This window comes from Cornus florida, unplaced genomic scaffold (genome assembly GCF_030987335.1).
Source record: "Cornus florida cultivar Cherokee Brave unplaced genomic scaffold, ASM3098733v1 CherokeeBrave_3.0.0_Hap2_Chr06, whole genome shotgun sequence".
In the NCBI taxonomy this organism is placed as follows: Eukaryota; Viridiplantae; Streptophyta; class Magnoliopsida; order Cornales; family Cornaceae; genus Cornus; species Cornus florida.
The window spans coordinates 69,377,861-69,402,287 of record NW_026775576.1 but is presented as its reverse complement, the minus strand read 5'-3'; the positions used below and the strand labels follow the sequence as shown (position 1 = coordinate 69,402,287).

At 34.9% G+C, this 24,427-nt stretch overlaps 2 protein-coding genes across 2 annotated transcripts; one reads left to right on the top strand and one right to left on the bottom strand.

The window, feature by feature from the left end:
- The first annotated feature begins 289 nt into the window (after positions 1-289).
- LOC132311901 (serine/threonine protein phosphatase 2A 57 kDa regulatory subunit B' beta isoform-like) lies at positions 290-6,489 on the top strand. The gene is made up of 3 exons (XM_059810049.1): positions 290-492; positions 781-1,958; positions 5,713-6,489. Exons 2-3 carry the CDS (start codon positions 873-875, stop codon positions 6,037-6,039), a joined length of 1,413 nt encoding a protein of 470 aa, XP_059666032.1. The 5' UTR covers positions 290-492; positions 781-872; the 3' UTR covers positions 6,040-6,489.
- A 2,833-nt stretch (positions 6,490-9,322) lies between these two features.
- LOC132311900 (probable pectate lyase 5) lies at positions 9,323-15,931 on the bottom strand. The gene is made up of 4 exons (XM_059810048.1): positions 15,285-15,931; positions 14,023-14,926; positions 13,441-13,646; positions 9,323-9,805 (listed from the first exon to the last, which is right to left on the bottom strand). The coding sequence occupies exons 1-4, from the start codon at positions 15,413-15,415 to the stop codon at positions 9,568-9,570; spliced, it is 1,479 nt and encodes a 492-aa protein (XP_059666031.1). The 5' UTR covers positions 15,416-15,931; the 3' UTR covers positions 9,323-9,567.
- Positions 15,932-24,427: the final 8,496 nt, after the last annotated feature.

Genomic DNA, 24,427 nt, shown 5'->3' with positions numbered 1-24,427 from the left:
TTTGAAAATATGTAAACTATGGATTGGTAACATACTTACGTTATTACCACTTTTCTGTAGGATTCCCTTGTCATTAACTATATCATTATTTGTCAATTGTGTGACGTTAGAACTATAACGACGTGTGACATATCAGAAACATGTCAGCAAGATAAGAGGAACATAAGATAACTATACCACACCTAATGCTTCCACTAAAATTGATCACAAACTTAAATGAATTATTGTTTTTTTTTTTTTTTTTTTTTTTTTTTTGCCTTTTTTGGTACAATAAGTGTGTAGAAGAAACTAGAAATCAAAGAAGAAAAGAGTAGTAGTTGTCTTTTCCTCTCTCATTTTCTTTTATTCTTTCCTGATCACCACTACCAAACGCTCCCCAATTGCTCGACCTTTCCCATTCCTTCTATGATCCCAAACCCATACAACAGAATCTCACAGATGGTTTCGGTCTTTCTCGCATTTCGGATCTGTCGTCGTCTTGGTCCAACTAAGGTACTTCTTCTTCTTCTTCTTCCTCTCTGTTTGTTTCCTAAGAAAATTCACTCTCTTTCTACACATATGCAAGTGAGCATCTTATTTTTACTTTAAAGAACTTCTTTTGCTTACTTTCAACACTCTGAGTTTAGCGCTTATTTTATTTTAAACACCCATCTTTTGCTTACTTTCAACACTTCGAATTTAGGGTTTCAATTGGTTGCTAACTTTCCACCCTCTCTCTTTATGCACGTATTTATTTTACTTTTGTGAATAATTTTGCTTTCAACATTTTCCAATTCTTAGGTTTCAATTCGGTTGATCAATCAGTTCCGACTGACCTGAATAGAACTAGGAAAAGTATATTAGGGCCACTGTTAGGGTTTAGAGTTTGAACCATGTTCAAAATTATCAAACGAGGACATCGTAAGGTCTCCAAATCGGACGCCATTGAGCCTCCCATATCAAATCCCGCACTGAATGAGATCGTAAATTCTCAGTCTACTGCAGCACCCAGTTCTGGTGTAGTAGAACCCTTACCATTGTTGAGGGATGTTTCGGTATCGGAACGGCACATTCTGTTTCTCCGAAAGCTTCAAATTTGCGGCTTTATGCTTGATTTTTCGGATGCATTGAAGTCTCAGCATGAAATGGAGGTCAAGAGACAAACACTTTTGGAGCTTCTTGATTTACTGCAGTCTGGGTCATGTAAGTTGAATGAAACTATGCAGGAAGAGCTGATTCGGATGGCTTCCTTGAATATTTTCCGGTGTTTGCCCCCGGCTTCGCATGAAAATACAGGCACTGAGAGTGCTGACCTGGAAGAGGATGATATGTATTTGGAGCCGTCATGGCCTCACTTGCAAATTGTGTATGAGTTACTTTTGAGGTATATTGTGTTACCCGATACGGATGCTAAGGTTGCTAAGCGGTATATTGATCATTCCTTTGTGTTGAAATTGGTTGATTTGTTTGATTCGGAGGATCCAAGAGAACGGGAGTATTTGAAGACTATTCTCCATCGCATCTACGGGAAATTCATGGTTCATCGCCCCTTCATAAGAAAGGCAATAAACAATATTTTATATAGGTTTATATTTGAGACGGAGAGACATAGTGGGATTAATGAGTTGTTGGAGATTCTTGGAAGTATAATAAATGGGTTTGCGCTTCCCATGAAAGAGGAGCACAAGTTGTTCCTTGTTCGGGCGCTTATTCCACTCCACAAGCCTAAATGCATCTCTGCTTACCATCAACAATTATCATACTGCATCACACAGTTTCTGGAGAAAGACTACAAATTGGCAGATACTGTTATTAGGGGATTGTTGAAGTATTGGCCGGTCACTAATTGTGGCAAGGAGGTTCTCTTTCTTGGAGAACTAGAAGAAGTTTTGGAAGCAACACAACCTGCTGAATTCCAACGCTGCATGGTTCCTCTTTTCAGACAGATTGGACGCTGCCTCAACAGTTCTCATTTCCAGGTTTGAGAATCGCCATTATGTTTTCTGTGTTCTGTACTTTTATGTTATACTCCTGTTGTAAAAGTTTGGACTGTTACCCATGAGAACAAAGGTCCACATCCAAGGAAAGGCACTTCATACAAATTATGACAATTGCTATGTTTGTACCTGGTCTATCCCTTTCGAAATCCTAAACAGTGGGGGCCAACAATGGACAATAGCTTTTGGTATTGCATGCATGTGATGGTACGGGTTAAAGATTCTCTTCCTATGTTTTCTGAGTAAATTAAATGTAAATAGTTAACGGGACTATAATTGTTATACGTTTTGTATGAAATATTTGTGGATTGTTTGATTCCTTCTTCTGGCCATAAACTGTTTGTTTGCTCAAATTGCTTAAGGAATTAGAGTGAAGGGAAGAAAATGATTGGAAAATGTTTCTTTATATTAAATATTTAAGCATTATTTTTTGTTTACTATAATTCTTTTGCAAACCAACTGAAATGTTTATGACATCACATTAAATTTTTAGGAAGCTACAAGATTTGTGTTGTAGATGGGGAAATACTTTAGGCCCATATAACCCTCAATTTCCAATATTATGCTATTGGTTCTCATGCTGTTCTCTGTCTTCTGATGAGCTTACCTTATTTCTCGATGATTACTTTAGGCCCATGTGATATGTTGCTTGTGCATTCTGTTTTTTTTTTTTTTGTTTTTTCCCCATGGGTTCGGTAGCAATCAACTCTTATGATTGTTAAAATTGCATTCTTTTTCTTTTTTATGAATAAAATAAATTTGGCAGGTCTCACTATTTTTGTCAAGTTTGTTTTTTATTTGGTCATGTTTTCTCCTACTTGTTTTGTACTTCTGGTTCTGTTTCTTGTGCAGTTCCATATTTTATTGTGATTTGTTTTTGAAGTAAGCTTAAGTTGAGTGTGAGTGGTAAGAGGGAAGAGCATTTTTCTTGTGTTAGAATTATATAAACCAAAAAAAATTGCAGTATATGCAATGTCTCTAAAAACTATATAAATCAATGTTTCTCTCTCTCTCTTTTTTCCCAAGTATTTCACATTTATTAAACCCTATTGCGAGATGTTATTGATTTCTTTTGGGGATTTCCTTTTTTCGACCATGCATGTGCTGATTCTTATCACATCTTTTTTCATCATTCATGTCTTTCTATTGGTCAGCGTTAGATGCATGTCACTTGACTTGATTTGTGGTGAGTCATATATTTAGTTCGAAAGACTTTCAATCCCTTGTTTATATTGAAAGCGAGGAAGCATGAAAAAATTTACGAAGGAGTCGTCTCTGTGTTGTATTTTTGTTGGACACCGACACTTCACGGATACGTGTCTACGTGTCATAATTTAAAAATAAATTTAATTATTTTGGACTTTCGGACACCTGGCCGACACTTTCCAGACACTTGGCCAACACTTCTTGATATCCCTAATACAAGTCTTATACAACACACACACTTCTAGAGTAGCCATGTTCAGTGATCTTTTCAAATAATTATGAACAGTTTTCAAAGTATCCAATGTTTTCTCTAAGAAAAATTGATATGATACTCTTGGTCACAAGTGAAGCATATAAGGATACTTTTTCATATAGAACAGAAACATAATTGTAATGACAAGTGGAATAGTAGCATATACTTTTTTCTTTTTTTATATATATTTTTATTTTTTAATGTCAAATTTTTACTTATCAAACAAAAAAAAAAAACTAAATAGATGTATATAAATAAAAATTATATTTATATATAGGCGTGCTCACACCGTATCCCTGCCCTACTTTTTTAGGATCAAACGCATCAAAGTATCCCTAGGTTGGTCATGCATCAATTGATGGAAAATGATATTTACTGAATTATTGGCGCCGAAGTATTTTTGGAAATTGTTCTATTAGGGTGCTGATAAATATGATTCTTGATTTACGTGAATATCTTAATATTAAATGTGGATAGGTCTATTGCTACTATTTTATTAGTATAAGCTAATTAGGATGGGAAAGACAGTGTTACCAGGCCATTGGAAAGAGATGACAGCAAACCCAACACTTATCATGACATTCCTTTTAAGGTGCTTATGACACTAGGGCTATTTTGAGTGCAATGTACATTTCACGTGAGGTTTCTGTTTCCTGGAAATCTTTTTTTTACTAGTTTCTGGCCAGTGTTATCTTATTGTTTTATATTACCTTTAGTTATGTAACAGAGTTTGACGTAGTGGTGTCCAAGTGTCATGATTTTTGAAATCATCATTTTTGAACCTTGCTGGCACTTTGAAACTTTACACGTGCAACATGCCAGGGCCAGAGTTAAGGTATTAAAAAGTATTAATACTTCGAATATGCCAACCCTCGTTAGGACTTTGGTCAAGAGGAAGAGGGAGAAGATCACTGGATAGATGGTCATTTCAGTAAGTTGTGTGCTTGGGGTAAAGGTAGAATTAGAGTTCTATTTGCTAAGAGAAAATTTTAATTGATCATTTTATCTCTTCCACTTGAGCAAACAGAAAAATGTCGGTATTGTTAGACATTCAGCTGATGATGCTGATTGCTCAGGCTCAGGTACTGGTATAAATTATCTGCTTTTGTCACGTATGAGGACTTCCCGTCGAGTTAAATGTTCACCTTTAAGTGCTTCTGTTAGGAATAGTGACATAGTCCACATTGAGGGTAATACCAAGGGAAGAGGAAGCCCAAAGTTAACGTGAATAGAGATAGTATGGAAGGATATGATAGCATGTGGTTTGATAGAGGATATAGCCTTTAATATATCAGAATGGAAACATAGGATTCATGTAGCCGATCCCCAAGTAGTTTGGAAAAAGGTTTGTTGTTGTTGTTGTTGTTCCTTGCTGTCATTGCGGTTTCAAAATTTCTACACTATGCAATGCAATTTTTCTCTGTTCTTTTGAAATTGTGTAAATCATTCCATTTTTCTTTGAAATCTTGTTTATATCAGAAGGCTGTTAGTTGATTTAGATATCTGTGATTTTATCTAGCTTTCTCTCACTTTTTTACTTTTTCTCCTCTTTCCTTTATTTCATTTGTTGGTTGGTGTGCGTGTGTGTTTGGGGGAGGGGGGGTTTAGTCTGTCAACCAGTCTAGGAGGTTGGACAATTTAAGTTAATCCATCTCCTGGTGATGTACACACTAACCAAAGGGTTCAACTCAATCTTGAATTCTAGGTGATGTACAATAAGAGAATGTAAACTGGATTTCTGTTAAAAGAATTTTAAAATTCCTTTTGTATCAGGTGTATGAGATTTTACCAACTTCTTTTGCTTTTCATCTGTTTAGAATTCTTGTCTTTGAACAGGCTCGTACTTAGTTTGGTTTTGGTGCAGAAGACAAAACAGTTAGTTTGGTTTTGGTGCAAACAAAACAGTACTAATATGTCAACTAGATTTCACTTGATTCTTAACTGTGCTATTGCAAAAAATGGTGCAGAAGTTCTGTATTTTAATCTTTGACTAAATGAATAGACTTATAGGTTATAGAGGTACTGATGCATTAGTGGAAATATGTCCTCAGCTTATTAGTTTATATTATGAGTAACAACCTTACTTTTGTGCAGTTGAAAAAGAAATCACTGAAACAAGGTGCTTTATATAACTGATCAATACAAATTTAGATGCTCTAATGCTGTTATATGTCATTTATTTCCATAGTGGTTCAGTGTTCATGGATTGTTTTTTCATTTTCCATATGATACTAGTCTCTTTTTATAAGAGTTCTCTAAGTCAAGGGTGCATGGCAGGTTGCAGAACGAGCTCTCTTCTTGTGGAACAATGAACACATAGTGAGCTTGATTGCTCAGAATCGACATGTTATATTCCCTATCATCTTTGAAGCATTAGAGAGGAACATGCAGGGTCACTGGAATCAGGCAGTCCATGGCCTGACTGCCAATGTTCGACGGATGTTTCTAGAGATGGACACCGTGTTGTTTGAAGAGTGCCAGAGGCAGTATGTGGAGAGTGAAGCCAGGGCCAGAGAGTTAGAAGACCAGCGAGAGTTGGCATGGAAGAGACTGGAAGCAGTTGCTGCCCAGACTGGTGGAGAGGACATGGTTATGGTTAATTGATCAACAAGTGGACTGAGAAGCTCTTCTTTATCTCCGTTTGGTGGACATTCTCTCTGATCTGTTCAAGATGTTTGAGGTTATATCGTGGCACTTGAGTGATTTAGCTTAAAAGAAGGAAAAGAAAATTTATTTTATGGGTGTCCTGCAATTGGCGCATGCTTATGAAGAATTTTCTGCTACTCTCTATCACCTCTGCTGCATATTTCTCACTCCGACGAAGGAAAATTATTAAATCAAATTTTTTTTTTTTTTTTTTTCACTAAATGGAGTGTCCTTTCGTCCGTAACATTTTTGTCCCTGTGGAGGAAGGCTGTATTTTCATAATTTTTGTCTTTTGTACAAGCAGCAGTAACCTATGATCAACCTTTTTCTTTTCCCTCTTTTCTCCTGTTTAGAACTGTTTGGTGGTTCAGTGTGAATATAAATTCATTTGCCCTGTTGAATGTAAAAGATTCTGGCTTTGATGTGTCACGCTCATATTATAGATTCGTTTTCTATGCGATACAGATCATCCAAAAGTTTTCAATTGATACTCATGTGATGGAGGAAGTCAGATTTGTTTTCATATATAGGTGAAATCTTTATTTTCTTTATGTTCATTTTTTCATCTACATCACCATCAATCTCATCACTGTCTGGTGTAAATATGGTTGTTCTTGGATGGTACTGTCTTCCATGGGAGAACTGTGTCTTATTTTCTCTCAGTAGTTGGCTAATGCTATCTGGAATGTATAATTCACCACCTATTAGTGTCCTTGGGCCAGGAAATCAGCACAATTTTTTCCCTCTTGGGGGAATGTAGGAAATTGCATGTCCTTGGATTCACCATGAGGAGTCTGCAGCCTCAGATGTGGACCCTGGTGTCATGCTCGCCTATTTGCAAGGAGGTTGTGCCACACAGGCATTGAGGAGGACTTTATATGTAGAATCTTCCACATTTTTGAGGAGATTGTGCAGTAGCCTAGGGAGAAATAGAAAATTCTATAACATTGAGAGAAGAGTTTGTAAGAACTAGTAGATTGAAGAAGATTTTATAATAATATAGAATTTTGTAGAGTTTACAAGTACGTATATATTTTGGTGAAGAATAATGCATCTTAGCTTTTATCATAAAGGAGGATGCCTATATATAGGCCAGAGTTTCTAACATCAAGTGGCATGAGGGAGTGGAACAAGCCAAAAGAAGTGTTCACCAAGTGCGAACTGTGCGAACTGTGTAACGAGCCACCACTAGCAAGTGGCACCAATAGGTTAGGCTGATCCAGTATCAATGGCTTGTAGTGTCACATAAAATTATTCTGTGTCTTTGATTATTTGATAACACTAGTAACCATTTTTAGATGTGACCGAACTCTATAATCTGATTTAATTTTCCAAATTAGGTGTATTGAATATCAAATTCTAAATTTTTTAACAATTGAAATAACGATCAGTTAAATTTTATATCAATTTGAGTGACATTCAAAAGTTGTCATCAACCCCCCTCGATTACAATAACGCTTAATATTAACACTTAATTCAGTTAAAATTATTGGTAAATTAATTGTCAAATATCACCTAACATCTAACTTTCATGGGAACCAAATATCTTCAGATATATTGTGATCTAACAATATCTTTATCCCTAAATAAGGTAGAATTGAGGATTTTTTTTTTGGCTTTTCCGGTTAAGCAATGTATTAATAATATAGAAAATGGTACAATGGCCACAATTAGTGGAATGTGCCAATTTAGTCCAAACAGATCCAGCCAAATCAGCCGAATCAACCCAATCAAGACAACCTAAAATTGAACCTCTGAACTAAGCCCAATACAAGGTGACTCAACTAAAGCATAATAAAGCTCAATGAACCCAACCAGGGCAACCAAAGGAACAATAACGTCAAATAGATCAAATAGATGAAAATCATCGTCTTACTAATATAATTTTAATGCTTCAAACATTAAACCTAAATTCTCTTTTGTGTGTACATGTGACTTGTAAGTATACATTCACATACCATAAGCGTGTATACATGTGACTTGTGAGTATACATTCATATACCATAACAATTATCCTTATCTCTCATCCAATCCAGTAGGACCCACCATTCTCATATATATATATTTGTGGTGGGGTGAGACTTCTTAGAGCACACTTCTCATATTTAGGGATTATGCAACTTTAATCATTTCCAAATGCAAGAAAAATGCATATGATATTAATTTTTAGAGAAGAGATATGTATAATAGTATAAAGCAGTGTGCGCATGGGAGAGAGGGACTAATTAAATAAGTTGGACGGTTTGGCAATTTTCTCCGTTACAGAGACATCCCATGTTATGGATGACATAATTAAGCATGGAAATGGAAAGCCAAACAAATCTCCAGACAGAGAAGTGTCGATTGAAGAAGAAAAGTCCACAATTTCAACTGCTCTAAAATTGACGTGGGATCCGAAAATCCCACCTCGGCCACCCATATTCTACCCTCTTATCATCATCTCTACACCATTAATTGGTCATTATCAAACACAAAAGTCAAGAATCCAACTACCGTGATAATAACACAATAACATGACTACTCAAAACTAGGGACGGCAATGGAACGAGGATTTCATTCCTTATTTTCATTTTCGGTCAAATTTTTACCCCCATTTCTTCTCTCGTACCCGTTTAAATTTTAACCCTCTCCCTGTCACATTAGCTCCCATCCCCGCATAACTTTTTTAAAATTTCAATTCACCTTCAACAAAATCAATACAACTATAATATTTTTCAACCTAATAATTTAATAAAACTTCAGCACAATTATAACAATTTAAAACATATCATTTCAACCTGTTCAACCTACGTATAACATTTTTTAGAATAGTCTGTAAATTTTCAACATGATCAATCAAAACAAATAATATTCTTCCAACAACAACTATGCTACGATGGAATAGATTTAGAGTTTCAGAAGTAAATATATTATATATATAATTATGTAATTTAATAATATTTTATAACATGTAAAGACAATTTTGTAAAAATACACTATAAACAAGACAGGGTGGGATTACCCTCCCCCGGCCCCGCCCCTCACCCGTTGGGGTTTCAAATATAATCCCAATCCCCTTCCTATTTACATAAATAGGTCCCCAAACTCGCCATAACAGGACGGGGTAGGGCGAGGACCCGCTGGATATGAGAATTTTGACATCCCTATCCGAAACGCTAAAATAGAATCCAATGTTAAATGCTTTATTAAAATAAATAAGTAAATTAAAAACCTATCAACAAGCCACAAATACACTCAATAATACTGTTAAAAGGGGCTAATGTACGATACTTTTATAATTATTAGATCAAAAAAAAGATCGAAAATAGACATCCATACCTTCGTACGCGTAGAAATTGTTTCGTGTTAGTTAGAGAGGGTGAAAATTTGGTGAAAGCACCCTCGTCAACACTTTATAATATTTAGTTATATACCAAGGTAAGTAATATCCCGAGTGCCACAATTTTTTTCCTTCTAAATATCATATTCCTTTTCTTCCCCCAGTTACTATAATAATAATGATAACAATGGTTGTAATGATAGTAGAGTTTCGGTGGTAATGTACAAAATAAAAATTGGTAGAAGAGATAAAAAGATAGTTGTAGATGAGGGTGGTGGTGCTGCGCCGCTCCCGAATATCATTCCAAAGTAGTCATCACCGCCACTGGACCCTCCACCACCGGTGTCCGCGGTGCTGGTCCCGCCACCACCGAATCCCGGATATGACATGCTCACACTACCTTCCCTGTATCACAAGTAGTTACACAACAGAAAAATAATGTCAATGGAATGAACTAAGAAACAAAACTATGGTTTGTTGCCTTAATGTCATATGGGGCCTAATTGATTAAATACTACAATTGACCAAGTCCAAAGTATCTAAAGGTAAGATTAGTTAATTCAGTTGCTCCCCATATATAAATATGTGCATGTATATATATAACAATATGTATATTAAATGTATTAACACAAATAACTGTATAGATAAAAGCTGAGTTTAAAAGAAAGTTGGGACAGAAGTGGGTCCGAAATGGCAAGAACAATTCAAAGAGCAAACTCAGCTCTATGTGACATTTACTGAGTGGATGATACAGAAAATGTGCTGTGTTCCTTACTGAAAAGAAAAGAAAAGAAAATATACTGTCTAAACTTTATATATCAATCAATAAATTATGACTGAATCTGACAAAGGGAAGCATTATAACACGGGTGAGATAGACAATTGTCGGAATCTTACAAGAACAATGTATTATATATATATGTATATATATTTTCCAAAGATTTATATAATAAGACCATGTACATGCGTGACAATAACCCTGAAGAGTACCATTTTTGTCCAAAAGTGAAATGGGATAGATTTAGAGTGTTAGTTTTTCAAGACTGTTCATTTTAATCATGATCAGATTTTAACCTGAAACTATAGATCAAGACTAGTTCAATGTACGAAATTTCTGTCATTTTAAACAAACTGAAAGGCATCCGAACAACAAACTCAACCTTTAATGACCCAAATACGATAGAATTGACCGCCCTAAATGACTTACCTAAACATCTGCATCCCTAGGGCGTATGCAATCAAGTTGCATAACCATTTCATCTGGCTTCTTCCAACCGAATGGCGTAATTCTTAATGATCTTACCAACCTCTCATTTATGACATTCCATGGGAGTTGATAGGAACCGTTTGAAGAGCAAGATGGTCTAGTGGTTTGTAGGAGGCCACAAAAAATTTAAAAAAAGGTGGTCTATGGGATTTATTGAATCATGAAAAGGGTAGAATGGTAATTTCACAACTCTGGAATAGGAACCTGCAAATGGGCCAGTGTGAATACACTTTCTCCACTAGAGGCGCGGCTAGTTGTCTACTTCAAGTGAATATCAGAAGTGGGTCCCTTCATTTCCATGAAACATAAATATGGGACCCATCATTGGCTGGAAGGCAGATTGTAGAGAATATTATATATAACAAAAGACGCCAAACAACATGACCTGGGTGTGTACCCACATCACCCTCCAACCCATATCCAGCCCTACACTTCTTCCACCTTACACTTTATTTCACTGCCCACACACATACCCTTCCATTTTTGCACGGGCTTTGGATCTGTACACCACCCCCTTTGATCTCTCATAAACACTCTTGAACTTATTAACTAAGATATTATATAGTTAGATAGGGGCAATTTTGACATTTAAACATTCTAACGTTATTCTTAACCATTGAGAGACTATATCATTTGAACTCATTCCAGTCGTTACCGAATTTGAGACATTTTAATGATTTTAAAATGAACAATGATATTTGCAGTGACTACTCCTATTTGTCTAACCATTAGATATTATGAATAAACTCAAATAGGGTCTCAGTCACTAAATCAAAGGATAGAAACTCTTGGACCTATTAAATAGGTTGGTTAGTTTGGTGTATGAATCATTTTGTGCTGCCGTAAACTTTGTGGGTCCCAGAGATGTTCAAACTAAACCTTACTCCAGCCCAAACCAATCAAGGATTCGGGAGGATATACTCGCTCCGAGCACCCTGTACAACATTTCCATTCTCATTCTACACTTTTACAAAGTGTAATGCCATGTAAGTAATTATAGTGACAGGACTCTACACATTTTTTGAAAGTTTATCTCACATATCTTTTACACTACAGTTTTTTATTTTAAAATTTGTACACATACCACTCATACACAATCAATTTATTTTATAATATTACAAGTACAAATGTGGAATATGCACATTAAAGCTCTTGAATTTCCATTTCCCTTCCATATTATCTAAATCTATCTAAATCCTTATGCGCTAGGATGCTCAAAGCATCCCCAATGCGTCAATTGTTAGGATAATATCTGGGCCTGTGGAGAATTAATGGCTTTGGTGTGGACATTCTACACTCGTGGCCCCCACTAAATATTGTATACTTGATACTACTCTACATTTGTGGAATGGAGTAGCGCCTGACAGAGTTGAAAAATGAAAAAGTAATATTGTGTGGTGGTGTAAAATAATTATTGTGTGTATTTATTCAAGTTTTATTGTATATGTTTTTTACAGTATATTGTACTAATTAATTTAAAAATAGTTATAATTTAATTAACTATAAAAGAGTTATTTTTCTTGAATAAATAAAAAGAGTAGTTTAATTAGCATAAGAATTTAATTAATTATTTTAAAAAAAATTCTTACTTTTTGACTTTTCAATTTAATTAATTTATTTATTACATAATGATTTAATTAATTTTTATTATGATATAAAAATTACATTTAAAAAATTAAATGTTGAACCCTAAAAATTTTAGAAGATACCAACAGGCCAGTGGCCTTGCAGTATCAAGCCCCCTACTTCTCAAAAAGAGGTTAGGGATTTGAGTCCAGTAGAGGCATGTGTGTGTGTGAGTACTAGAGAAAAAAAAAAAAAATTTTTTAGAAGATATAAAAAAATATTTATATATGCAATATCATTGTGTTGTTTTATTTTATATGTGATTAATTGTATATGTCTAATATTTTTTTCACATGGGAAAGTATTAATATATATTTTTTTCTTAATTGTATTATTTTATTTTATTTTATTTGTACGCTTTATTTATATATGTAATATTATTATTTTTTATTGTTCTAAATTTCAAAACATATAATCGAAACAAAAAAAATTATAGTCATTATCAATATAGTTGTTGAGAATAGTTGTAACAAAAATAAATAAATAAACAAACAATTGTAAAGAAAAATTTTATTTTCAATAAATAAAATTTTAAAGGTAATATAATAATAAAGTTTAAATTCTAAAAATAGTGTATAAACAACTACTTAAAAGTCTAGAGCCTCGTCCGCACACTACCCTTCTTTTTTTTCTTTTTCTTTTTTTAAGGTGCACAGTAAAGTGTGGAGTGTGATTGGGGATGCTCTTACAATATTAAAACGCTTTTTGAGAAAAGAACACAGAAAAGTCATTGTCGCAGGACAACTCAAGACAGTGAGTAAAGCTCTTTTGACAGTTAGATTCTCAATCCCCTTATCACGTGCACCAGTGTATATATATACACACACATAATAAAATACTACTTCCACTCTATTTATTTATTTTTTTTAACACACTTCCACTCTATTAGTAAGGGGTATTCGAGGTGGACGGTGGGGAAGAAGTGAAAATATGAGGTGCAAATATCAGATTAGTACTAATTCTAATACCCCACTTGCCTGACAAAAGCAGGAAAAAAACTGTCAAACAGGACAATAAAGCCAAGGGGTATTTTGGTAAACTATGACAGACTCATGAAAAGACGACAATGCCCTTGGTCTGAGATTAGACTTAGAGTAGTGAGAGGTTTTTTCAGTTAGAAGAAAAAAGTTGGGGGAAGTTTTGTTACCTGGGCCCACCAATGACACCGGCGTTCATGGTGAGTTGGTCGACGAGGTTAGCGGACTTGGGCTCGAGGCTGGAGGCCTTGGCGTACTGGGTGCTGAGGCCAGGCCCGGAGGCGACGAAGAATGCTCCATTTACCATTACGTCCCCCTCTGTCCTCCAGTTCCAATCTGACCAGTCACCTTCGTTTGTGTCCACGCGCTTTGTCACCTGTCAAAACAAATTCTCACGCGCCTCAGAGACTAGTACAGTAGTAACATTTAATTAGTGTGACTGATCAGATGCTGTCATTGTTGATGTTGTACAGACAAGGAAATTTGAAATGGGTTGGCACGGACTGTCACCCACTTGACAGTGTTTGTTGCCTTTAGAGTGCAATTGGCTCTAGGTGTGTGCTAAACAAGGACAACAATAGTAACACTATTTGGTGGCGCGTGTAACCACGCGCCTCCGCAGCAAGTTGAAATCCACCAATTTACTTTCAGACAGAAGTCAAAAAAGTGTAACAATAATTGTTTTTTCAAAAGAAAATAAAATCAATTTAAGTAATAAATATATATAAAATAAAAATTAAATACGAACTTACTTCCTTAGCATCCGGGTCCGACGGCGCAATGTAGCGATTGCCCTGACTGTTGATGGTGGGATTAGCGCTACCGCCGATGGCATACATCTTCCACTCAGTGAAATCATTGTTCGCCACGTGTATGTACCCGCGTCTACACCGAGGCATACGCTGCACCAGCGCCTCACCGAAGCGGTTAAACGCTATGGTCACCTGCATACCCGTATCCGGCAGATACTTATCATCATGACCCAATAGCATCACTTCATCGTGATGCGAAAAATAGTTGTTCGATATAGTAATCGCAGTGGACCCCATTATAGCATCAATCAGACCGTCGGTACAGTAACTCAAGGAACAGTGATCGATCCATATGCTTCTTGATCCGAAGATGGATATGCCATCACCGTCCGATTTTGATCTCCATCCTACGTGAGTTGGACTCGACCGTACGTTAGTGTTCCCGGAGGGGACACAGTGGTGGACGTTGATGCTGTGGATGATGATGTTGCTGATGTACTGGAGCATAATGCACCCACCGGTGATGTGCACGTTAGCGCCGCGGCCGTCGATGGTCTTGAAGGAGTTGACGAGGAGCTCGTGCTTGAGCTTGATGAGCATGTTGGTGGAGAAGACGATCCAGAGGGGCTCCGTCTGGATCACGGCGTGCCGGAGGGTCCCCGGAGTTGGGTTCGCCACGTCGCGGTCGGAGGAGTCGGTGACGACGTAGATCCGGCCACCCTTGCCGCCGAGCGCGCCCTTTCCGAACCCTATGGCGCAGTCGGCGAGGCGTTGCCGGTTGTTGGCCCAGTTTGGGTCGCATTTCCAGCAGTCGTCGATGGGGTTTCCGGTGAGGCATGTCTTGCCCTTTGATTCGCCATTGTTGGCCAGCATTTGTCGTCTGGATATAGAGACATTGAGACTCCTGCAGTGAAAACAGAGCAAACCAGAGTGAAAAAAATCCTAAAAATAAGCAAAAATCAGATATTTTGTTGTTCTTGAAATTGTGTGAAAAGAGATTGACCCACATGATAAAATGCTATAATGAACAAACCCAGATGTGAATTTTTATATTTCTAACGGTCTCAAAACAATGTGAAAACAGAGTGATCCAAATCATAAAAGCCCTAGAATGAGTAAAACACAGATGTGTTGTGAATGCGTGTGTGTGTGTGTGTTTTTTTTTCTGTGAAAACAAACAGACACCCAGATGAGAAAATGCTACAATGAGCAAGACCCAGATGTGGATTTGTGTGATTTTGTTGGGAGAGTGATGTTTTTACCTTTGGAGTTCTTGAACAACAGCTTCAGGGTTGGGGTGTTGATGGGGGAGGGTGAGATTGAGAGTGGCTCTAATGAGAGGGGAGAGAGAGGTTAAGAGGCAGAGGAAGAGAATGCAGGTGATTGGAAGCATCTTTGAAGTAGAAGCAATAATGGAAGGGGCATAGGTGGTTGTTTGCTTCAGTTAAAGAACTCAAGAGAGATGTTTTTTTCCCTTGAATGCTCCACAGCACATAGGAAGCTCCAAATTTTAGGAAAATGTGAAGTGATTATATAATAATATTAGTCGCATATATAATAATGCTATAGTAAAAAATAAAAATAAAAATGGAAAATGTGTTAGCTCTCTTGGTAGGGTTATTTTGAAGGTTTTTGATTATTTCAACAAGGGGGTAGTAGAGAGATTGGGGGACACCATCCATGGAGGTGAGAGAATGGAGGAGAAAGAGTTCTCTCTCTACTTCTTCCTCGGAGTTTCCCACTATCACTCACATCCCTGCCTTTGCTACCAAATCATTCTGGGGAAGGAGGAAAAAAAGAAAAAAATCACCATGAAAGGTAAAAGGGCAAGAAAAAATAAGAGAGAGAAAAGGGAGTTGTCCAGAATGAGAAATTCCTGCTCTAAGATTCTTTATGTGTTTTTTCTTTCAGACACTCAAAACAAAACACAATTGGTGTCTAGTGGTTTAAACATGGAGCCCATATTGTTAAACAAAATTAATGATGGCAATTGTAAAATGATGTGTTGCCAAATGTCTATTGGTGCTTGAGTTTTGGTTTGACACATCAGCAACACAAGTTAATAAAGCACCAAAACGCTGTCATTTCATCAGAGTGTAATTTTGTAATCTCATTTTTCCGTGCCCATAGATTCGCCTGTTGTCCTTAAATGCAATTTTTAATAGTTTGGGGGTATTTGTTAATTAAGGGGTTTTTTGTGCAATTACCTTATAGTTTAGGGGTTTTTTTTTTTATACTTTACCATATTTTTAATATGGGTAAATTTGTAATTTAACATACCTAAATATTTTGTCCATTTTTTACAATATAATAATGAGGGTATATAAGTAAATTCATAACAAAATGGTTAAAAATTGACAAATTTCAGATTTATTTACAATTAGGTCAAACTTTAAGAAAAGTCATTATAATTTACAATAAATACATATATTTTTTGAATCAAATAGGAAATTTAAAATGCTTTAAATAAGTAAAATTTATGTTGTTTTGGGGAATCCAAACATCTAATGAATTAAAAGCACATTCATATCTAACATTGTTTTTATTGCTAAATATGCTTTGTTTGAAAAAAATAAGAATTGCTTTAAATTTAGAAAAAAGCTAAAGATCTTAATTGCCATCATGAAATAAAGGTGTAATACTGACACTGAGAGGCTGTCATGTCTAAATAAGTATGATCAACAATCAGGACGACACTATGCAATTTAAAATGGAGGATTTAGGGATGTCTCCAATCATGTTGCAACTAATTAATCATCTTTACAGCTCATTTTTTTTCATATTCATTTTATTCTTAATTGTTGAAAAATATTTATTTTTCTTTATCTTTATTTGATCATAATGATTTTTCTGAATTTATTCTAATAAAAATTATAGTCAAGGCAGGAAATATATATATATATATATATATGCATTCCAATTTTATTTGAATTCATACCTTAGAGATAGATACCATCAACTTAATTATGCATAATTAGCTATGCAAATGTCAAATGATTGCAGCTGATTATTGATGTTTGTATAATATTACGTATTTGCAATAATAAATATTCATTATCAAATGAACCATGATCTTTATCATCATACAAAATGAGAGTGGTCTATTAACTTTTATGGTTCGAAGATCATTATCCTTCCTAAAGCGTTCCATTTTTTTTTATTTAAACCTTATGAAACTTGAATTCTAAGATTTTCAAATATGGACATTAATAGTGATTTATAATCGAAAAAGTTAGATACTTCTTGATTTGTCATCAAAAAATAACTCAAAATTATTTAGAAAATATAAAATTATTTTTATAAAATTATAAAATATAGTTATTTAAAAACATGTTTTTTTTTTTATAATGAAATTTTTATAAAATTAAATTAATTAAAATTTTTGTATAATTTTTTTAGTAACAAACCAAATCCTACTTGTAGAATACATTGCGCCATCTAGTACGATGGCTATTCACCCGGATGATCATTTTCGGTGACTGGCGAGAGTGGCTAGCTACTTAAAGCGGTCGGCCCAGCGCAATGGTGTTTGACCACTATTAGTAATTTTTTATTATTATTTTTTAGGGTAAAAGGCAATAAACCCCCCTGAATTATTAGAGTATTTCACAAAACCCCCCTATATTAACAATTGCCCCCTCAACTATTAAAAATGTGCAATTTAAGGACAGTAGTCTAACAGCAGTTGACAGAAAAATTAATTGACCATTTTGCCCTTACAATAGACTGGTATGTCATTTTGTCGTTTTTTAACCTTCATCTGCTAATCCCTCTTGCCAACATTGACAGCACATCAAGTTTTATCACATATTACTGTTATGTGTGCTTTTTGCTAAAATTTGCGCCAAACAATCCCCATCTCTTTGATCATTGAAACCCTAAATTTGTTGCTCTGACCAGTGACCATTGAAACCCTAAATTTGCCAAAATCAAATAGTCATAAGCAACCAAATGCACAACAAGAAAAACAATTTAAAAAAAAAAAAAAACCAGTAACAGGGCAAATTTATACCGAAAGCCAGCAACTAAAAATATCCCAAACATCATAGTGTTATCTCTCCTTCGATACAATCTCTGGCTATGAATCGCAATCATTAACAACCCAATCACAAAACCCCAAACTCTAGCCGCAATATCAAATTACAAAAGTTGCCAACCCAATCACAAAACCCAAGAATATGTTGTCAATCATCAAGTAATCCCAATCGCAAAATCTAAAAAATATGTTGTCGTCGATCAACAAGCAAACCAATCGCAAAACCCCAAGAGTGATCACCAGGCAAACCCAATCGCGATCGTAAAATTCTCAACCCATCATCGCCAAAATCATATAAGAGAACTTTCACTGAAACCACTGCCGCTGCAACAGGCACATTGGTGGGTCTCGCCGTCGAAACACCATCGCCATCACGATCGCCGATTATCAGGCTTTATCGTCGTTAGTTCAGACTTTCAACCTTGTCGCCACCATGTTGATTCTTGCTGTCACCATCAGAATCTATTGCTGTTATATTCCTTGGCTGATCTTCGCCGTCATCGGATCTGCTGGTAGGATCTGCTTGAGAACGAGAGAGAGAGAGTTTGGTAGAGAGAAGGAGTTTCTTTGACGAAGCTGACTAGATTTGGGAGTTGGAGTGGGTTTTAAATCGGGTCAAAAGACAACCCGATTTAAATGGGTAATAAGGTTATTCTTGCCATTTAAAATTTATGCTTAGCTTATGTGATGTCACACACCACTTTAACGTTGAAAATTCACCGGAATTTGAACGGAATTGGGATATTTGCAAAAAAAGGGATAGTTTAGGGGGTTAATTGTAAAAATAAAAGTTTAAGGGGGTTTCTTGCTAAAGAGAGCATAGTTTGAGGGGGTTTATTGCCCTTTACCCTATTTTTTATATATATATATACACATGTTGTAATGTAAAATACAAAAAATTATTGAACGTAGTTGCGGCTCGCCAGCTATGACTACCCTAGAGATGTAGCATGTGAGGAGTCTGTCATGTGGCAGCTCCACATCAGTGGTTAGGGCACCCTACAATGACTCACGCCGTAACGCATCCACGTATGAACTTTAGATATTAGCGACAAATTTAGAATGAAGCTAATTATTATCATTTGACTAAATTAAATGAGTACTATTTATTCCATCCCATTTATATTTATTGTTTTATTTATTTAGTTTACTAAGAGTGAAAGGTATGTTAATTGGCAAAAAAAAAAAAAAAAAAACCCTCATAACTTTCTCAGATTTGCAAATAACCCATTTGAACTATCACTTTAGCATATAACTCCTATTCTTTTGTAAAAATCTACAAATCACCCAGTGCCATTTATTTTCAGTTGGAAAATGAATGAAAAAAGAAGAATGAAGAAAGTCATTTGAGCCTCACATGACACAATAATGTCAATTAATGTTGGAAATATTACCTTTTTTTAATTCCAAAATCATTTTTTAACTCCAAAATTTAATTTCAACTTTGTAAGAACAATCATGTAATTTTATTATTACACTAACAATGACTGAAATGGATTACTTGCAAAACTTCTCTAGTTTAGAGTTTTTTTTTTTTTTTTAACTTAAAATTAGTGGGATAATTTGGGGATTATTTATTTATTTGTGCTTACTATTAAGCAAGTGGGTTTTGAAGATTATTTATTTATTGTCAATTAATGTTGGAAATATTACCTTTTTTTAATTCCAAAATCATTTTTTAACTCCAAAATTTAATTTCAACTTTGTAAGAACAATCATGTAATTTTATTATTACACTAACAATGACTGAAATGGATTACTTGCAAAACTTCTGTAGTTTAGAGTTTTTTTTTTTTTTTTTTTTTTTAACTTAAAATTAGTGGGATAATTTGGGGGATATTTATTTATTTGTGCTTACTATTGAGCAAGTGGGTTTTGAAGAATGTTATGTATTGGGTTAAATGCATGCACGGTTCTCCATAAACTGTCAAAATGTCATATATTTTCTTTGATTTTGTTCAGACAACAAGAAAAACATGAAACCAGATTTGCTTTATTTCTGTTGAATATTTTGTCTTTTTGAAAGAAATTTTTGGTGGAATTAAATGAGCCACTTTTAATTTTTGTCCTTTTTTTCCTTGACCACCATTTTGTTATAATGATATAATACAAAATTAATGGTTTTCCACGCATAAAATAAAACCATTAAAGCCTTACTAAATTGACTAAGAAGGGTACGTTTTGATTTAATTTGTTGGAGACATGCAAAGCATGGAAAACACTTTATATAAATTCAAAGGTAAAAGTGCTTTTCATGAGTTAGGCGAATTCAAGACCTTTGAGAAAGAAGAAAACATGTGTTTTTCACTGCTTAACTACTGTATTCTCATTGAAGGATCTCTGTGTCACCTTATTCTTCTTCTACTCCAAGTGGTTGCTTGACCGTCATATTATTCCTCCCCCCTGCTCTCTATTTCTCTCTCACACAAACAGTATCGGTCATAGTCCTAGTATCGGTGGTGATCAAGCACGGACCTATGAAGGGTTTAATGGAGGCATCCGCCCCACTAAATTTTTTTATTATTACATTTTATATCCCTAAATTTATATTTTTTGTATTTATACCCATAAAATTTTGAAATTGCCCTCACTGAAATTATGAAAAAATCCCTTTATATTAATTTGCTTCCCTCATATGAATTCTTAGATCTGTCTCTGATCGCTATTGCGGTGTAACGAATTCGGACAAAATTAGTGTAAACTGGTCAATACCGGTCGCGTATTATACTTAAAAAAAAGATCGCATATCGACTAATAAGTCGCGTATCAAACGATACGGCGAACCATTAACACACAGCATGCATATTAATCATGCTTGGCAATTGTTTCCCTCAAACTCTACAGCTCATTGAAAAGGAAAAACAAAAAAGTTACCCACTTCTACATATGGGATCCCAATAAGCAATATTAGACTTTCTTCACAATGATATATATATATATATATATATATATATATATATATATATATTTATTTATTTAAAAATAAAATAAAAATGTGTTTAGGGTTTTAAGAGTGAAATCTTTTAACAATGTAAAAATATTGTTGCAAAACAAAATGGTGGCTAGCTTTTATTTATCTTCTCTTTGATGGCTTAAGCCAACGTCAAATTACTCGAGTACTCCTGTTCCCTCTCTCTCCTTCCCGTCCGTCTCGAGCCTTCAATTTGAGTTTGTGCATTAATGTCATGCAACCAAAACCTATTGGGAGTTGATATAATTTCTAGGTGTCTCTTAATTAAAAAGGTATGTGTTTTAGCATATGAAAAAAAAAAAAAAAAAGGTTGCTTACCAAAAGCAAAGTGGAAAAATTAGTTGTTGGTTCACAATAAAATTTTCTCAGATTATGGAAACTGGCCAGTTTGACTTGCATGTGTGTGTGTGTTTTAACAAGAACCTTCAATATATATATATATATATCAATAAATATATCAAATTTTGTTAAAAAATGGCCTAGCTTCGTCTCTTAACAAGAATTTGCAACATATGCTAAAACCAGTAACATTCATTGCAGAAAGAAAATGAGGCTTTAAATGAAGACCAGCCTTCTAAACTCTAAGCAAACTAGCACTTGAGTTAAAAGTATTCTTACATTAGTAGTTGGATATATTTGGTACTTATATTTTTTTTTGGTCATGGCTTATATCCAACATGGTGTGAAGAAAGTTTCTTGTTCATGGAGCGAGCAAGAGATCATTACTATATATATATATATAATATGTACAACTAGCCACGCAAATCTGATCGAGTCCAGTGAGATATATGTCAAATTTCCAGGAACAAAATATAGTTGCTAAACAGTAAAACATTATAGTAGTCTTGTATAGCTGATAACTGAACAGAGCTATTTCAAAACCTAGTAATCCAACTATGGCATAGAACAAATGGAAAAAATGACAGCATCTTTAATAGATTGAAACAAACTAGATTTAAAAAAAAAAAATGAAAGAAAAAAGAAAAGAAAAGGGTATCTTATAGACTCATACAGACATAGAAGGTTTAGGGTAGGATAGTCCCAAAAAGCCCACACTTTGCTGGCTTAATATTTTTCTTTTGAAGTTTAATTTCATGTTGTTCATGTTTTAGCTTAGTGGGTATATATATCTGATAATTAATTTGATGCAGGAAAATATGAGGCTGATTAATCTTGTAGCAGATAGAAACTATCCTTACATATGATCGATTTCGCTTCTTTCACTAAGGGGCCAACATAATTTCATATACGTGTGTGTTATCTCCGATCGCTAGTCGCTTTGCGCCTTTCTGCATTTTATTAATGTTTTTCTTAATTTCATTGGACAGTAAAATTATTGAATTGAATGGAATAGAGTTCCAGAAATTCAAAAACTGATCAGAGTCATTTAGCAGAAAGTGCAAGAAAAAAAAAAAATTTGCAACTCACTCAAACAACCAGCCAGATGCTTAAGGTGTGTGTTTTCTTCATATATACACAAAAACCACTTACTCATATTTTTGTCTAAATTTGTTGTTTGTGTGTGTGTGTGTGTGTTTGTTGGGATATTCTTGGTGATGTTGGTTCTATTATTCCATTAATCATGCAGGAATTAATTGTAGAAAAAGCTTTAACAAAAATATGCTAAGTTTTGCTTTAAATTGTTTTCCTTAATTTAGTTTATAATTAATGAAGTTGCTTGATATTTACTGTTTCTGCTAAGTCCTAATTGGTGTATGGTTTGCTCAACACCTTATTTATTAAAAGCAAGCAGATGAGATTAATTATCAGAATACACACAGTTGACTAATTTTCTATATGATCTCCATGTGATATTGTGATGATCAAAATGCAGGATCATAGTTCAAAAATTCCATTTGTTCATCAGTTAAAAATGTGTGGGTGCATACGTGTGTGCATTTACTTGAACTTTTGTGTTTTTTTTTTTTTTTTTTTTTTTTTCGGGGGGGGGGGGGGGGGGGGGGGGTAGTAGTGAATCAAATCGATCTGTTGTGAATTATGTTGTGGGATGATTAATTCGCAGAATGATTTAGAAACATGAAATTATTTGGCTCTTAAATGTGTTCTTCCCATTATATGTTAGTTTCTTCTACTTCTTGATTTTTTAGGTTCTTGATATTTGGCTGCTAATTAGTACTCTACTGTAAATTTTAAAATGGAGTATTCCATTACCATCTGTGGGTATGATATAACAAAGGAAATGAGTTGTTTTTTTTATTTATGAAACTACACTTTCATGACACACACACCAGTTTTTCATGTTGAGCGACTCAGTTTTTCTCTTCATTCTGCATTTCTTTCATAATATTGTGTGTGTGTAGCACACTATCATATTATTCAGGGAACCATGTGATTGGAATACAATCTGGGATTCTGGAGGGAGAAGTTTGGTTAACTTTATCTGTGAAGAAAGGAATTATCAATTCTACAATGATGAATGATTTAGATCCCCATTAAAGAAGAATGAAATTATTCCCAACAACTGTTCAATTTCAAAGTAGTTTGGCTCCACTTAGAACAAGGTTATTCTAATTTAATCAATCAAACACGATAGGTGATAAACATTATTCTCTCATTTCATTTCATTTCTTTTTCCGAGTAATTAATGTTAATTTTTTTTTTTCTTTTCTACTGTACTAAACATGGCCTTAATGGTTAGGATGATTTTATTTCCTATTTGATGAATATACTTTGGCCTCTTTAACTGCACTTTATCTAAGTTTGTCACACCTATGATTTGGCTCCTAATAGCCTTAATTGCCTACAATTCAATTGTCACAGCTCTATCTTTTAAAGCGAAAAGTTGAGAGGTTCAAGTCACCGAGGCTAATATATATGAACTATATAGGTAAAGGATCAACTTATTCATCAATTATCCTCCTGATCAATTTTAGGTTTCAAAGATCTCTGCTTCCTGAACTCACTTATCAAATCAGAGCAACATGAAAAATGTAGCTTTCATGAGAAATAATTAAGAATATTAAAAGAACTCGGATCTCTTCCTGTTCATGGGGGATCTTGTGATTGTCCTGTGCATCAAAATGTTGTCGTGTGGATGCATAAGACAATGCACAAGACGGGAGGGATCCTATCTCATAAATTGAAATGAAAAACAAAGAAAATTTAGAGTAAATAAGATAAGAGGGCATAAATAGGGATGGCAAAATCCACATATCCGGTAAGTCCCCGCCCCGCCCCGCCCCGCCCCAGTATATGGCGGGTTTGGGAACTCATTTATGTAAATGGGAAAGGGATAGGGATTGTATTTGAAACCCCGGCAAGGGACGGAGCTGGGCCTAGGGCTGTAAATGAGCCGAGCTATTCATGAACAGCTCGGGCTCGTTCATTAAGCAAATGAGCCGAGCTCAAGGCCCAATTTATAGGCTCGTTTAGTAAAC

Bases quoted from the DNA above. Each gene is read 5' to 3' on its own strand.
- LOC132311900 (XM_059810048.1), bottom strand. From the start codon at position 15,415: ATGCTTCCAATCACCTGCATTCTCTTCCTCTGCCTCTTAACCTCTCTC. The intron at 13,647-14,022 runs GTAAGTTCGTAT...TTGTTTTGACAG, and splicing joins CGGACCCGGATGCTAAGGAA to GTGACAAAGCGCGTGGACAC. The intron at 9,806-13,440 runs GTAACAAAACTT...CTTGTGATACAG, and splicing joins GGTGTCATTGGTGGGCCCAG to GGAAGGTAGTGTGAGCATGT.
- LOC132311901 (XM_059810049.1), top strand. From the start codon at position 873: ATGTTCAAAATTATCAAACGAGGACATCGTAAGGTCTCCAAATCGGAC. The intron at 1,959-5,712 runs GTTTGAGAATCG...GGTGCATGGCAG, and splicing joins TCAACAGTTCTCATTTCCAG to GTTGCAGAACGAGCTCTCTT.